The sequence below is a fragment of the Acromyrmex echinatior genome, chromosome 6 (genome assembly GCF_024713525.1).
Source record: "Acromyrmex echinatior isolate Ae372 chromosome 6, ASM2471352v2, whole genome shotgun sequence".
NCBI classification, from domain to species: Eukaryota; Metazoa; Arthropoda; class Insecta; order Hymenoptera; family Formicidae; genus Acromyrmex; species Acromyrmex echinatior.
Genome location: NC_141857.1, coordinates 127,856 through 142,981, shown reverse-complemented (window position 1 = coordinate 142,981; position 15,126 = coordinate 127,856). Strand labels below are relative to the sequence as shown.

Genomic DNA, 15,126 nt, shown 5'->3' with positions numbered 1-15,126 from the left:
TTCTATAATCGTACTCTCTAGAGCCTCCCGATGTGAAAAGCTATACTTTTATATTTTATTTAGCCATTTTATTTCTACATAATTTTGGAAAAAAGAAAGATATTTTGGTTGTGCGCTCATATAATTTTTGAATATCAAGAGATATTTGACAAAAGATTTCAAGAATAGAACTGATGTACATTTTTCTTCAAGAGATGCATTTTTACGACTGTTTTTACTTGTTTACGGCATATTAGCAACGAAATACAGCCTCGTCATTGAAATGCACCGAGCATAACAGTTGCTTCAGAGAAAATAAAGAAGATACAATAATAAAACAATAAAAGAAAAAACTTAAAAATGTGTTCAGCATCATTTATGTAAAACGTTCAATCATAATCTCCTCCCGTTAAAGAAACAGAAAGCACGATCGCATTATTCAGAAAACGAAAATTTTTCAGAATAATTATACTGTTTCGCACGTACAACATATGTATCTTTAAGGGGAAGCGAGTACATAAAATTACGATACTGTAACAATATGATTCTTAAAACATAAGAATCACTTTCAAGCAAAATGATACCTTACATTTATCGATACAATTCGCGATCTAACTACTAATGACCGAAAAAAATATGGATACATAACCAAAGTGTACGGCAGCTTTTTTAGCCATCAAAGGAATTATATGTTAGATTAATTCAGTATCTTAAGTTACCTAGTTACTGTTGTGTTTGTGTATCAAATCATTATCATAACAATTACTTGTTGGGCACACACCGAATTAAAGTCTCAGCTGTAAGCATGTATCATATTTTCGGTACTTTTCCGCAGGTTGGTGTTCATTAGCCATCCTCCTTTGGAGGTGTGAACCAACCTATTAAAAAGAAAACGTTTTTAAGCAATGTTAATAATTGCACATAAAAAAGTAAATTCTCACCATTCTTTTCGTGTATTTGTACAAGAGACTTAAATGACTGTTGGGCACGTGCCAAACTATATTGGCCTTGTCCGCCACACACTTTGCCAGCGCCGCCTGATCCTTGGAACTGTATACGCGCTTTCCCTTTCACTAACGTCGCTGAAATCTGCATTATAACAGCTTCTACTGTATACGCCGAACTCCACCCTTGTTTTGTAAGAAGTTCCATGCAAATGGCACCTCCCACAAGAACATATCCACCAGATATGATAGGATGTACGACTCTTACAAATGGAGGTTCAAACGGATAAGTTTCCTACGATGATAAAAATTAGGAATAAAATATCTACAAAAAAAGTTTAGAAAAAATGTAAATTAATATATATATGTATATATCTTATTCAAAGCTTAATGTGGTGACGTCTGACTCCTTATGAAAATGATCAACTCCATAATTCCAGATTTGATTCTGACCGTCATCCCTATATATATATATATATATATATATATATATATATATATATATATATTTATTTATTTATTTATTTATTTATAAGAGATTGATCAAAAAAGATATATATATATATATATATATATATATATATTTTTTGATCAATCTCTTATAAAACGTGTATATATATATATATTAGGTGTTGGAATTAATTCGTAGCGTTTTTAATGAAAGAATGTTATTTATTTCACATGAGCATTAAAAAATACATTAATGAAAGTACTTCCCATCACTTGTAAAACGCTACGAATTAATTCCAACACCTAATATATATATATATATATATATATATATATATATATATATACGTTTTATAAGAGATTGATCAAAAAAGCACGATTAAAAAGATACAGGTACTAGTACCTATACTAAGTCTAAGGATATAAAGGATTGTATATATCCTCGGATTACATTAAGCTTAAGATCTGAGGGAGAAGAAGATTGAGCAGTCTCATAAGACTCAGTACATAACATTGAGCTGGAACTAATCTGTCAGAAGTTATAGAAAAATTCTCTAGACCTAGATGATACAGTAGCAACAAATGGGACTACATCAGTCTCTATAATACTATTCCTATTACTACTATTCGAAGCTTAAGTCTTAAGTTTAGCCTTATTACCTTGAAAAGCATATTGAGAAGAATACTGTCTTTGCCTTCTTTCTCTTTCAAAAGAATGAGATCGCTATGAAGTGGTGAATCAGGATCTACACACATCAATCTGATATTCCATTCATACAAACTGTCATTTACTAGTTCTATGCTATACATTCCTGGAAAAAAAAATATCAAATGTATATAGAATATTTCAAAATTCTTTTGACAACACATTCATCAGATGATAAAAAAAAATAAATTTTTTAAAATCCAACAAAAAACAAAAACATATTTGAATATGCGAAAAATAAGTATAATTTTTGAAAGTTATGTTGCCTTTTAGTTTCACATCATTTGAAACTTAAAGGCGACAAATTATAATAGTGTCAGTATTTAACAAGCAACAGTGAGCAAGTGTCAACTGTTATCAGATGAGAAAATATGAATGCTTGTTTTATTAACTATTTCAGCTCAAGAAAAATGAAGAATATCGAATAATATACGCTTTATATCATCGACTCAAGATTTGTAATTCCAGGTTCGATCCCGTCCTATCACTCACATCCTATATATGCAAGTTAAAGAGTTTTCGGTGCTTAAAAGGCTAATGTACGGATTTAAAAAAAAACAAAATTATTAATAAGAAATGTTGTAGTTAAAGAATTACGAATGGAAAAGAGAATTAATATAAGAGGTTGGTTGAATGTCTTTGTGCTATATTGTCTAAAAAGAGGACAGAAGGAACCTCATCTCAGGAACTACACGCGATAAAAAATTTTTTTAATGGTGAATTATTGTAATCTATTTTGGATGTGACTTGTAAAAAAAAACGTAAAAAATAACTTAAGTGACTAGATGGCAATGCTGTTATTATTGAAAAATTCAACAATAAAATTTTGACTTGAATTAATATCAAGTCACAGTTCACAAAATATAAATAGTTTCACAAGTATCAAAAATATATTAATGAAGCACATGTTTCCATTTTCAATTAAAAATTTGAATATACAAGGGATTTAAAATTGCAATCAATCAAACAATAGAGAACATCTCGAATAATTCTGGCAAACTGACTTAATACTAATCAAATATCGTCAGTTGAATAAAATTTTGTTGTTAAATGTCTTTCAATAATTTTTATCTAATCTCTTAACCTTTATCCTACACATTTTTAGGTTCGCATGATTTTCTTGTTTATTGTATGTAAAGAATTTACTTCAAAAATTTATCAAATTTAAAAACATAACTAATTATAAACTATATACATATAAAATGCATGTATACTATAAAAACTTAATTGTAATCTCAAAACTTTCAAAACAACATATTCTTCAAAGATGCAGAGGGTTATCGCCGTTGTTATTCATTGTTTCGTAAATCTTACTGTTCACTTCCTAGTATCACTCTGATACCAAGCAATACTGAGCTGCACCATCAGAGAATTTCCTTTATATAAACACTGTTGAGGAGAAGAGGGAAGCGGGAGTGGGAAAAAACCACTTTTTTAGTTTGTTAAGAGATCAGTCTCCCATATTTTACTTACATTATAATCTTGTATATTTCTGTTTAAATTATCCAGATGTTTCTGTATTTCTCTAAAACTTCTCCCTGTACTTATTCAGAAAACACGATGTCATTATAATTATAGTAATCGTTTTATCAAATAGTATTTGCTGTCTCAATACTGTGTTTTGACAATGCTGATTGTATGACATGTTTCAATCTGATATCCCGTTGATATTCCTTCATGCGCACATTAATCGTTTCACCGATCTATACTTTCTCGCAAGAGCAAGGTATATTATATTTTTACGGAACGGAGTGAAGGTTTTTAATCTTTATGATTTTTCTTTATACAGATTTATTCTATCTTCCTTGAAATTCTTTTGATAAAATATTATTTAATAAAAAGACTACTATATATATAATATATATAATACTATATATATTGAGTCATATTTTCCGAGCAAATAAAAAGAGGTTCGAGAAATACAAAAACATTCAAATAATTTAAACAGACATATAGATTTTAACGTAAGTAAAATATGTTCTCCTGACAAGCTAAGGAGGTGCCACTTTTCCCATTCTCCCTTCTCCCTCAACAACGATTATAAAAGGAGTTCGGTGGACAGCTCAGTATGAGCGCGCTCCTCGTTCTGATGGAAGGTTTACGAAATATACCTATTAGCAATAGAACACGACACAACTATAACCCGTAAAAATCGTCTGACGTAAATATTTAAAGTAAATATCCATGGAAACTTCATTATCAATAACATACCCTTTTTAAAGCTGTCACTTCGGTATATATCACGCAATTCTTTCATGAGTCTATCGGTAGCTTGTACACTTCCACAAACAGATCCTTTTAAATAATCTTGTCTCTGATTCTGTCTCAACCTTTCCAATGTCGCGAGATGTTCCAAATCCATTTCTTCACTCTGTATTATTAAAGATCAATGACAAATATTAATAACAAAGATTGACGACAAAAATAACTAAAATAAATCAATCTAATTCATATCACTAATTCATTTCTCTTTACCTTATTTTTAGAATTAGCATCTCCTTCGTCCATATCTAGATGAAGGTCTTCTTCAGTCTCGCTCTCTTCATCTTCGTCAATATCGTCTAAGTCTTCAGCATCCATCCTTTGCGCCACAGCTTCATTCGATCCTCCTAAACGTAAAGGATCCAAAGCGGTTCTCAGCCTTTCAACATCTGGTGGTTCCGGTAATGAGTGTAGTCTGCACAACTCTTTCAACAGGATACCAACTTGGTTGATTACATGGTTGTCACGGCCTGTTGTGTTACTTAAAATTTGTACAGCGTTCGTAACACTAGTCTCCTCGGATTCGGCAAACCAGACGGGCGGCGTTGAAGGATAGGTTTCCTATGTAAACATTATTAAATTAATGCAATCTTATAATTAATGGCTATAACTAAATAATAAATAATTTATGTATTTAATATATGCAATTATGAACAGTAATAAGTCTGAAGAAGGTAATAAGTCTGTTCTTTGTCATTGCACTGGATTGTAACTTAAACCATTTTGCCTTCGCCAGACTTCCAATATAATATCTATTTAATTTTAAGTACGAGTAATTAATACTTTCTATCAAGAGACAGTGTAACATTTCATCTTTGTTCAACATTAGTAAATAATTAGTAATAATGCAATCTATTAAGCTGTAAATAGATTAGAGATCGAGATTAGATTGGAATTTAACCAATCAAACCAAAAGTTCACTAAACTCGAATTTGGTTTTCTTTCATCTGATTGGTTAAGTTCTAATCCAATCTCAATCTTAATTTCTTATTTGATTTAGCTTACACTGTGTCATCTGTGTCTTTTGTCAGAAAGAATTCATTGTACATAAATGCAATTAGTTCAACTGCAAAGAATAGACATTAGATATCCATTTTTTTATTTTTACATCAGACTGCATTAGAACTTTCCTTTTCGATTTCACTAAATCATATATCTATTTTATATTAAGTTCCAAAACTGTATTGGAGTGTATTTTTTATCCAACCAGAAGCAACTACAGCTAAAGCTGTCTTCATCTTCAGGAATCAAAAATCTAAGATAATCTTAGTTGCTTCTGGTTGCATAACGAAAAAATATCATTGATTATCTATAGAAAATAAACCTCTGGGACTAATATATCACATTTTCTATACATTTTCTAAACTAGTGTACATTTTCTATTAAAGTATATTATAAAGTAAAGTAGTATATATAGTAGTATACTATATTATAAACTAAAATATCAAAATATTTTTGAAATTTGGTGAAATCGAGGATAATTCTGAAGACTTTTGTATCCATGATACTTGAAATCGCTTCAAGATTCAGACAAAGAATTAATAAATCATATCTGAACAAACTCAATACTATCGATCAATTCTTTCTCTATCTGAAATCTCGAACTAATTTTTAGCACTGTAGATAATAAGCAGACATAAGGCTTAATGCATTTTAGTGTAAAAGTGCATTCGAGGAGATGTTATTAGGACTATTTATATGATTTTATCTTTATCTTTATTAGACGTAAAACAAAGATAGATGACACAAATAGTGCTAAGGGCATCTCCCTAAATGCAACCTATGAATAAAAAACAAACTGTTAGCCCATTTTTATCAATCTAGATTAACTTTAATCAACTTATCTTTTTCTAATTCTTGGAAAAAGATAAAAGAGAAGAATACTTTCCATTTGATGACACAAATCAACACAAGTATCTTTCTATCCTTGTTACTCATTGAATGTCAAGGAAGATTGATGCTTGTGTCAACTTGAGTCACCAAAATGGAAAGTATCCCAAGTTGAACCTAGATTAAAGTTAATCTACATTGATGGAAATAGACTGCATTCCATTTGACACTCGTAACGTTCTTTGGAATCGTTTCATCCTTGTTGTTTATCATTCGAAGATGCTCGCGAATGTTACGAGCGCAGAATGGAACACATTCTAACGTGTTTGGCACTAAGGTCATATTGTAAAAGGAAACAAATGAAAGATAACTTTCAACACAAAATTGTACATACACGCAATTATATACGTTATAACTGTTTAAACACTCATACGAAAGAAACACAAAAAAAGAAACTTTCACGCACACACTGACATCTGTCACGTAATCGGTAAATGATGCTGAAATACGTTGTAATCATATACAAGTAGAAATACGCATTGCAAAAGGATCGCGTTCGATTGCGACGTTCCTCGTGCTAACATCGCACGTTCGTACACACGCATAGGATGTCGCGCCTCAACGTTACCAGAGAAAGAAGGAAAGAAAGGAAGAGAGCGAGAGAAAAAGAAAAAAATCGACTCGTCGCGAAAACTGCGTCCCTAAATGCGCGATCGAATAATGCTTTGAGATTCGACATTCTTCGAGATCGTTCGAGATTCTTTGTCTGGATCCTCTTCTCTCCACCTTTGTCTGCGACACATCAGGATAAAAAAAAAACAATCCCTGAGAGATCCCGGAACGGCAGAACTTCCCTGTCCGAAAGGACAGACTTCGATCTTTTTATTCGACAAAAGTTCTCGCGTTCGCGAAGGATAAAAAGTAAGGAAAAAAATCGATCGGCGTCGAAGATGATCGAGAAAGGCGAAAGACGTGGAAGCTGCAATATTGGCCGCGAGGTGTCCTGTTCACGGCACAAAACAAGTATCTCGTCCATTGATCATTTGTAACAAAACTCAGGCGAGTATCCCAGAGAAAACGAGATGAACGAAACAAAAGGAGGCAGCGAATGAAAGTACGCACGTATTCACGCACGCACTCACTCATTCACGCTACACAGAGGACGTAACAGGACGTAAAACGAAGCGTCCAAGAGCGGGCACACGTTTTGCGCGCGCGTGTTACACTTACTGTGATATTGGCGTGTATTTCATACTTCTTCCCATTTTTACCGACGAATCTGCAGCTGAGTTCGTCCACGCTCGCAGACATTATCTGAAACCTCTCATGGCTCTTGGGGAAGACGGATTCGAGCGTTTTGATTTCCTGCTTAAGGGTGTTCAGACAAGCCATTTGCGGTGCGACGTACGGTCGGCGTGGCACGTATACGGCGGACAGGAGGCGGTCTTTTACCCCGTCCGGAACGAGATACGGTCAAAATTAACCGTGGTGACAGAGACAAGATGATTTCGGATGACTACCCGAGAAAATGGCGACCGCAACTACCTCGCTTCGGCTACTTCCGTATGGGCTCGTTAGATTTCGCGATCGACGCGGGCGCTATCTCCACCGCTGTCTATCGAAATATCCCGCGGATGACGTACTTCCGACGTGAATACGGCTGAAGGAAGTTGGGTAAATGCGCGCGTGAGTTAAAAAAAAACCGAGATCGATCATTTCTCAAGCTATGTTTGTTTGTATCGAGATAAAATTATCTAGACCGGTATTCATAATCAGATCTTATATATCAAGACCGTCTTAAGTACAGTCTTAAGAAGTCGAATTAGAAGGCCACATTAATGTTTTTAAGACAATATATATGTATTACAGATATACAGCAACGAAAATGGATTGGAAATTTTCAATTCATCCGAATCCGTATTTTAAATCCATAAAAATGGATTTCGTATAAAAAATTTTTATACATGTAAAAGTTTAAATAAATTAAAGTAATAATTATATGAAATTCTATAGTTATTATTTTCAAACTTTTATACAAAAAATATACTGGCTAGCTGTATAATAAAGGAAATGTATTAAAATATACATAAAAGCGATTAATTAAAAATAACCCAGCAAACGAGAATGGATTAAAATGGATTAAAATTTTTTTAATGCGTACTTTAAATTCATGAAAATGGATTGAATGAATTTGATCCGATCTGACACTAGTTTAATATTCGAAAAAAAATATATTCATATTTAAGGGTCACAAATTTTATTCCTAAGACATTTATAATAGATTTATACCTGAAATTAATTAATTCAAATTAGTATTAAAAATATGCACCTTAGTGGGATTCAAACCTGGAATCTCTCGATTATGAATCTTCTATGTTACCCCCACTACACCACTTCTTCAATTGGTAAATGTGTTATTCTTTTTTTACTTCAATTACAACCAGCTAAATTATTAACAAAATTATATAAATATAATAAAAATATCATCATTTGACAAATATAATAAAATATAAACAATTTACATTACTATGAAACAACATTGAGTAAATGTCGGATAAACTAATCTCGCTTGACCGATGTCGTGATTAGCCTAATATTCGGACTGTGTTCGATTTGGTTTGCGAGTGTTCACATCGACCATTCATTGTACTTCTAATTAAAGAGAAACAAAAGAACATAGCTCAATTATTTTTACGTTACAACTTTTTTGAACTTAATTGGATTAAAACGAAAAATTTCCTACTTATAATTTTAAATTATTTAAGTAGTATTTATGATTCATTTGTAAATAAAAACTTTTTCTATTCGATTAGATTGAAAACCTGCATTTCATATTCAGAATATTAAATTGAGCAGTATTCACGATGCACAGAAAATGCTAATATTATTTTTAGATTGAAAGATATAGAGATATACTTTATGCAATTTCTATAAATGAATAAAAATGCATTCAGGATTGAAAAAGATTTCATTTTAACATTCATGAATCCGTATTTCTGAAAATCTGCATTTATTAAATCCTAAAATGTCATTAGTGATATATCACTGGATGATATATGATATCTTTTTTTATTTAAATTTGCGTAAGATCTGTCATAAGTCGATAAAAATACATAAGAAAATTTTCCTCCTCTACCCCAAATAGCACATAACGCTTATAAAGCGCTTCTATCTTACTTGAACCCATTTCCTCTTAATGACATATTCTTGAGATAATTTACAGATAATAATTGTAATACCAAAATGTCGAGGCTATAATAATATATATTTCAATTATAAGTATTTAAAGTTACTGATTTCCAAACTGTTACCATTTGGTAATGCTTATTAAACATTTGTAAATATAACATTATTTTTTGGTTATATTAAACAAACATTGATTGACATATGTTCTAATAAAATATTCTATATACGAATATATATATTTCAGTCTTTTATTTTTACATAATTTTTAAAAAATTTTTCTGTGCTCATATTATCCCTAAAGATGCTCATATTAGCCTACTCAGAGGGTAATATGAGCACTGGGTGGGTAACAAGAGCACTCGCCACCATTTCAACATTTGTATTTGTGAGACCAAAAAGGAATAGCAAGAACTAATAAGTATTTTATTGTGGGCAACTTAATACAGTTACACATAAATTTCGCAGGCCATAACCAGCTTTTCGAACAATGTATTATTCCGAATGACACACAGCGTCTTTTCTGTCTGTCACCATTTTTTCTTCTCCCGATCTTCCTCTTCGCGCACATGCTCACGCACATGCGCCACGCATTATGCCACTCGAGTAACGACGGGCCCATTCACAGCTTTCGCGCCCAAATATGAATTGTCTCTTACACATTAAAATAATCAATTTCAATGCTAACAAGGAATGTCCACCCAACCATTCGGCACTAATTTGATTCTCCGTGAAATATATTGTTAAAAAATTTAAGAGACGTATTTTTTTATACGTATGCTAACTCACTGTTTAAGGGGTGAAACATCCTTTTAAAGAAAAACAGTATTTCTATTTTGAGTCGAATACCATCGAAAGTATAAAAATTGGGAAAAAATTTTTTAAACAAAAGTTGTAAACGGTTTCGCGGCTCTTCGATTATACTCCGCACTTGGTTTCAATATCGCGGCCATTTTGAGAATATAACTGTTTACTAGAAGCATCAGGCTTTCTCGGACGCCAACAACAATCTCTGGCGGAGGCACAATATAGCGGAAAATTTAAATTGAAATTTATACGGTTTTGATGACATACCCTGTATTATTTCCGAAAATTAATTATAAATGCTTCCGTATATACGCTATCCGTGTTCATACGCGTAAGTAATTATCGAAACAATATAGTATGTAAATCGATGAATAAAAAAATTGACTTGATATTTCTTGTAGAGCATTATAGATTATAAATAATATTAAGAATTCTAATAGTTTTTATTATTTCTCCTTAAAGTTAATAAAACTTTTGTTTTTCATTCATCTCTATGTTATTTTCTTATAATGTTTTAAGATTGTTCTCTTCAAATTATTTTCGGTCTTACACTTTAATATTTTATTAATCTGTCGATTAATATAATAATTCCTAAACGTACTTAAAAATAAAATAATTTTTAAATGTTTATACAATAAATTTTAAATAAAATAAATGTAATACGAAGGGCTAAATAATATGAACCAAACCAATTCAAATTTAATGTAATAAACTAACAAATAATAAAAACAATAGAGAATATAAATAGATGTTTCAATTTCCTTTGGGTCATTTTATCAATGTTTAAAAACGTTTATTAATTAAAGTTAGAATGCAAAAGATTAAGAACAAATACATAAAAAATACTTAATTATACAGACTTCAATTAAGATGTAATCCATAAGAATGATTCGATGTAAAAACCTTGCACGTAACAATTCATTATCAGTCACAATTTCTGAAGAATCGCAGTACAAAATTTGATAACATAATATGGTAACGCCAATAAAAAGTTCGTAGCAGTCAATAATCTTATATATGTCAATCGAATAAAATAATATAAAAATCTGTTAATATACAGAAAAAAAAATATATTAAGTAAAATAAAGAAATAAATAAGATTAATGGAATTTAAAATATAAAGTGTAAAAAAGAAAAATGTATACATAATAAATATAAAATTTACCTTTGTAAGCGAAAATGTGTATAATATAATATTTTATGATATATAATAAAATGTAATAAAGAATGTAATGTAAAATTTAGTCAATATGTAGAGATTGGCGTGCAAGCAATTGCAATAGAGATGATCGTTACTGTCTAAAATACTATTGTAAAAGAGAGAGTCATCTGAAAGTCAAACTAAAAGAGAAATATTATCAGTATAAAAAAGGTAAAATTAGGAGTGAGAAAAAAAAAGAAAAAAAATAGGAAGGGGAAAGAGATTGTATAAAAAATAGAAAAATAGGATTCCATTTTGCCTATTTAAGCCTTAATGATGATTCACAATCTAAAATTTTGACGCTATTCCAATCAAATTCATGATTAAAATTAATTCGGTGGTCAGACATAACAGAAGGAGATCTTATTTTTTATTTATGTCTAACAATTGTTGTTTTATGTCTTAATTTTTTACACGATCATTCGATGAAATTTATGTGCATGTCCGAACTTCCATGAGCGGTAGTGTAGAAAAATGCAGAAAAATATCATTCTAGTGTTAAGAGAGAACGCAATTGTTATTCTTCTTCTTTTGAGTAATGATTATATCATTACAAAGAATATTTTCTTATTCGAGTTTAGTCCGCTCTACCAGCTCAACGGAGCCATAAATTGGTGCCACCCTGTATGTATATTACATTGAAAAGTACTACAATCCGTGCGTCAAAATGGTCGATAAAAATAAGCGAGAGAGACCATGGAACTCATGGAAGACGGTCTATCTCTTCTCATTCAACGGTGTAATGAGAGAGAGAATGAGAGAGAGATTGGCCTTCCATGGTCCCTCTTTCTCATTACTGTCGACTATATTTAAATATTACTTAGATACGGATTGCGCAGTCTATTTATTCTTCATGTGAGTTCAAGCCGGTAAAGCGGCTAGGCATGCTTGCCGAGTGAATGAACATAATCTTACCTGTGGATCCAACCAATCATGTTTAATTATTTGGCGAACGAATCTAACCGCTTTGTCGATTTGAATGTGTCCATTGTTTCAATCATTGGATTATTCTGGCTTTACATTGAGGTATATGTACACTAATTTTATTTATCACATATACTTTAATATAGTTGTCAATTAAAGGATTATATATATATATACTAAGAATTTTGAATATAACGATCATTTATTCATTGTCAGTTTAATTTTTATAATCTATATTATTTATAATTTTTATAATCTATATTAATTTGACATCTATATTAACAGAATGTGTGTTTGTACAGTTTTACTGAATGATTCTACATTCAACTAATTTTATTATCATTATGGACAAAGCGACCGATTGTTGCGACCGATGTAATAGAAAAATGTAACCACCACTTTACGTGGTGGACTTATTTCTTCATGGTAAACTATAATTTGTAGAAATTGTATTTAACCATTTTATTTAAATAACATTTATTTAAATAAATTTGTGTTAATTTATTTACATATTTACACTGAGGATGTCCTGACAAATAGGTCGCGAAACGTATGTGTTTTTAAGAATTTAAATATGAAAAATCTAGCTCGTGTATGTATGTATATAGCCCTTTTGTTATTCATGTTTGTTTATACAAATTTTATTTAAAATATCTTTCCACATATTTTATTGTTTTGAGACTAATTACTTACGCCCCAGTCAGAAATGATAATGGAATCGACATCGAATCGACTTCAGATTTGTAATCAGCGATCTCGGAAACCTACTATAATTTTTATGCAAAATTAAATTATATCCAATTTGACATCCGCTTGATTCGCCGTTTTGAATTTCTTAACTGTTACAACGTTTATGATTAACGATTTCTTAAGGATGTATTAGACATATTTTGAAAATATTCAAAAAATTATGAATTATGTTTTATATTGTATTTGTAATAGTATTGTATAAAGTAATAGAAAAAATTTGATTTTCTACTTGGATAAAAAATTATTTTAATAAGATATAGATGTGTTCTAATGAAAATATTCAGAAATAATGAAAAAATCATATTTTTTGTTAAGTATTTTAATTATACCTATACATTCAAAATAATTTATATAATATAAAATTTCATTGCGATACAGAAGATTAGTTTTTTTGTAAATAAACAAAATTATTTTATTTATTTATTTATTTATAGAAGAATTAAACAGACAATTACAATGAAATTTTGTAATTGAAATAAATTATCTTGAATACTTAAAGTACTTATACAAAAAAATTGAGATTTTTCTTAATGTTAAAAACATTTAATTTTTAATAACAAATATGATAAAATAAAATTATTATAAATTATATAAATGGTTATAAATAAAAAGATACTCTTTGTATATAATTGTTCATAGTATATAGTTATATGTATTTTTATATGTATATAGTCATATGTATATAGTTCATTTGAAGTGTAAACACATTAAACACATTTCCAAATTTAAATTACTTTGCAGAAATTACCAATAAAATTTAAAATATGTTGAATATATGTTAAATAATATGTTTAATATATTTAATGTGTTATATTAAAAATATTATTTACATGTAAATATTGTACAAATTGATTCATAACGGTAGGTTTATTTATATTTAAATTTTTATTATTCATGAAAGCTATATTGGATTTATTATAAAGAATTTTGTAATTTTAATTATTTGGAATCCCTGTTAAGTTAGCCCCCCCCCCCTACCAGCACTAAATGAATTTCAAAATTAGATGCTAATTAAATGCTGAAGTGCGAAATTATCATTTGGACCCGGGTGAAAATTTTAGTCGGCTGCTATTTTTGTACGGTTAATGTTGCAGAGTTGAAGTGAGGGAATAAAAAAATTTGGAATCTTTCTCTGCCAATCGCGATGATGCCATTGTTTCGTTGTTGTTTTGATGCTATAATTGTAATGCTATAAAAGTTTGGCTTGGATGACTTGGACTCGTCAAATATAACTTCAACAGATTTTTACCGAAAGTGAAAATTCGTTTTTAGTAAGTGCCAGTTTATTAGTGCTGTATTCAAGCATGTGTTCTCTCTTTTTATAATTAAAATATATATTCATTGTCAAAAAAAGAATTTTTGCGAGAGAGGCGTCTTGGTGAATCGATCGCTGTATTTTCTCGGAGTTATAAAATCATGAGTAAATAATATCGAAATCACATAGCATTTCTAAAAAAGAAAATACCCGACATATCATTATTCCAAATGTATATATATAAAAATTATTTCCCCCCATTTCATTCGTACAAATAATTATTAGGTGTTGGAATTAATTCGTAGCGTTTTTTAATGAAAGAATGTTATTTATTTCACATGAGCATTAAAAAATACATTAATGAAAGTACTTCCCATCACTTGTAAAACGCTACGAATTAATTCCAACACCTAATATATTTTTGGAATGAATCAATATAATGTATTTTTTACTCGTACAAATTATACTTTTTGGAATGAATCAATATAATTTGTCTTTTTTTATCATAAAGATGACTTTTTGAAAAAAAAAAAACAATTGATTATTGAACTCTTCACAAATTGTTCTTTAATATTTTTTTACACAACTTTTTCAATTATTATCAAAACCTTTTTATGTTTTGATATTTCGATTCTATACATTTTGGCATTTCATTAGAAAAAAAAATTTTTCTATTGAGATTTGTGACAATTACAAAGCCAGTTAAAAATGCCGTGGGTAACTTGGATTCGGATGTAAATTAAAACTTCAAAACGAGACATATATATATATATATATATGTAGTTGAGGGTTAATATTAGGGATAAAATTCATAATTTGCGACATCAAGAACATT

General features: G+C 30.0%; 1 protein-coding gene and 1 long non-coding RNA gene across 2 annotated transcripts in view; one reads left to right on the top strand and one right to left on the bottom strand.

The window, feature by feature from the left end:
* LOC147909255 (uncharacterized) overlaps positions 1-4,655 on the top strand; it is a 183,586-nt gene extending 178,931 nt beyond the window's left edge. The window contains exon 3 of the long non-coding RNA XR_015545449.1: positions 4,566-4,655. This is a non-coding gene — a long non-coding RNA (uncharacterized LOC147909255). The remainder of the gene's footprint in view (positions 1-4,565) is intronic.
* On the bottom strand, positions 83-7,701 carry LOC105154835 (ubiquitin-conjugating enzyme E2 Q2). Its single transcript, XM_011070580.2, has 6 exons — positions 7,402-7,701; positions 4,555-4,902; positions 4,291-4,450; positions 2,034-2,185; positions 921-1,218; positions 83-857 (listed from the first exon to the last, which is right to left on the bottom strand). The coding sequence occupies exons 1-6, from the start codon at positions 7,561-7,563 to the stop codon at positions 826-828; spliced, it is 1,152 nt and encodes a 383-aa protein (XP_011068882.1). The 5' UTR covers positions 7,564-7,701; the 3' UTR covers positions 83-825.
* Between the last annotated feature and the right edge of the window lie 7,425 nt (positions 7,702-15,126).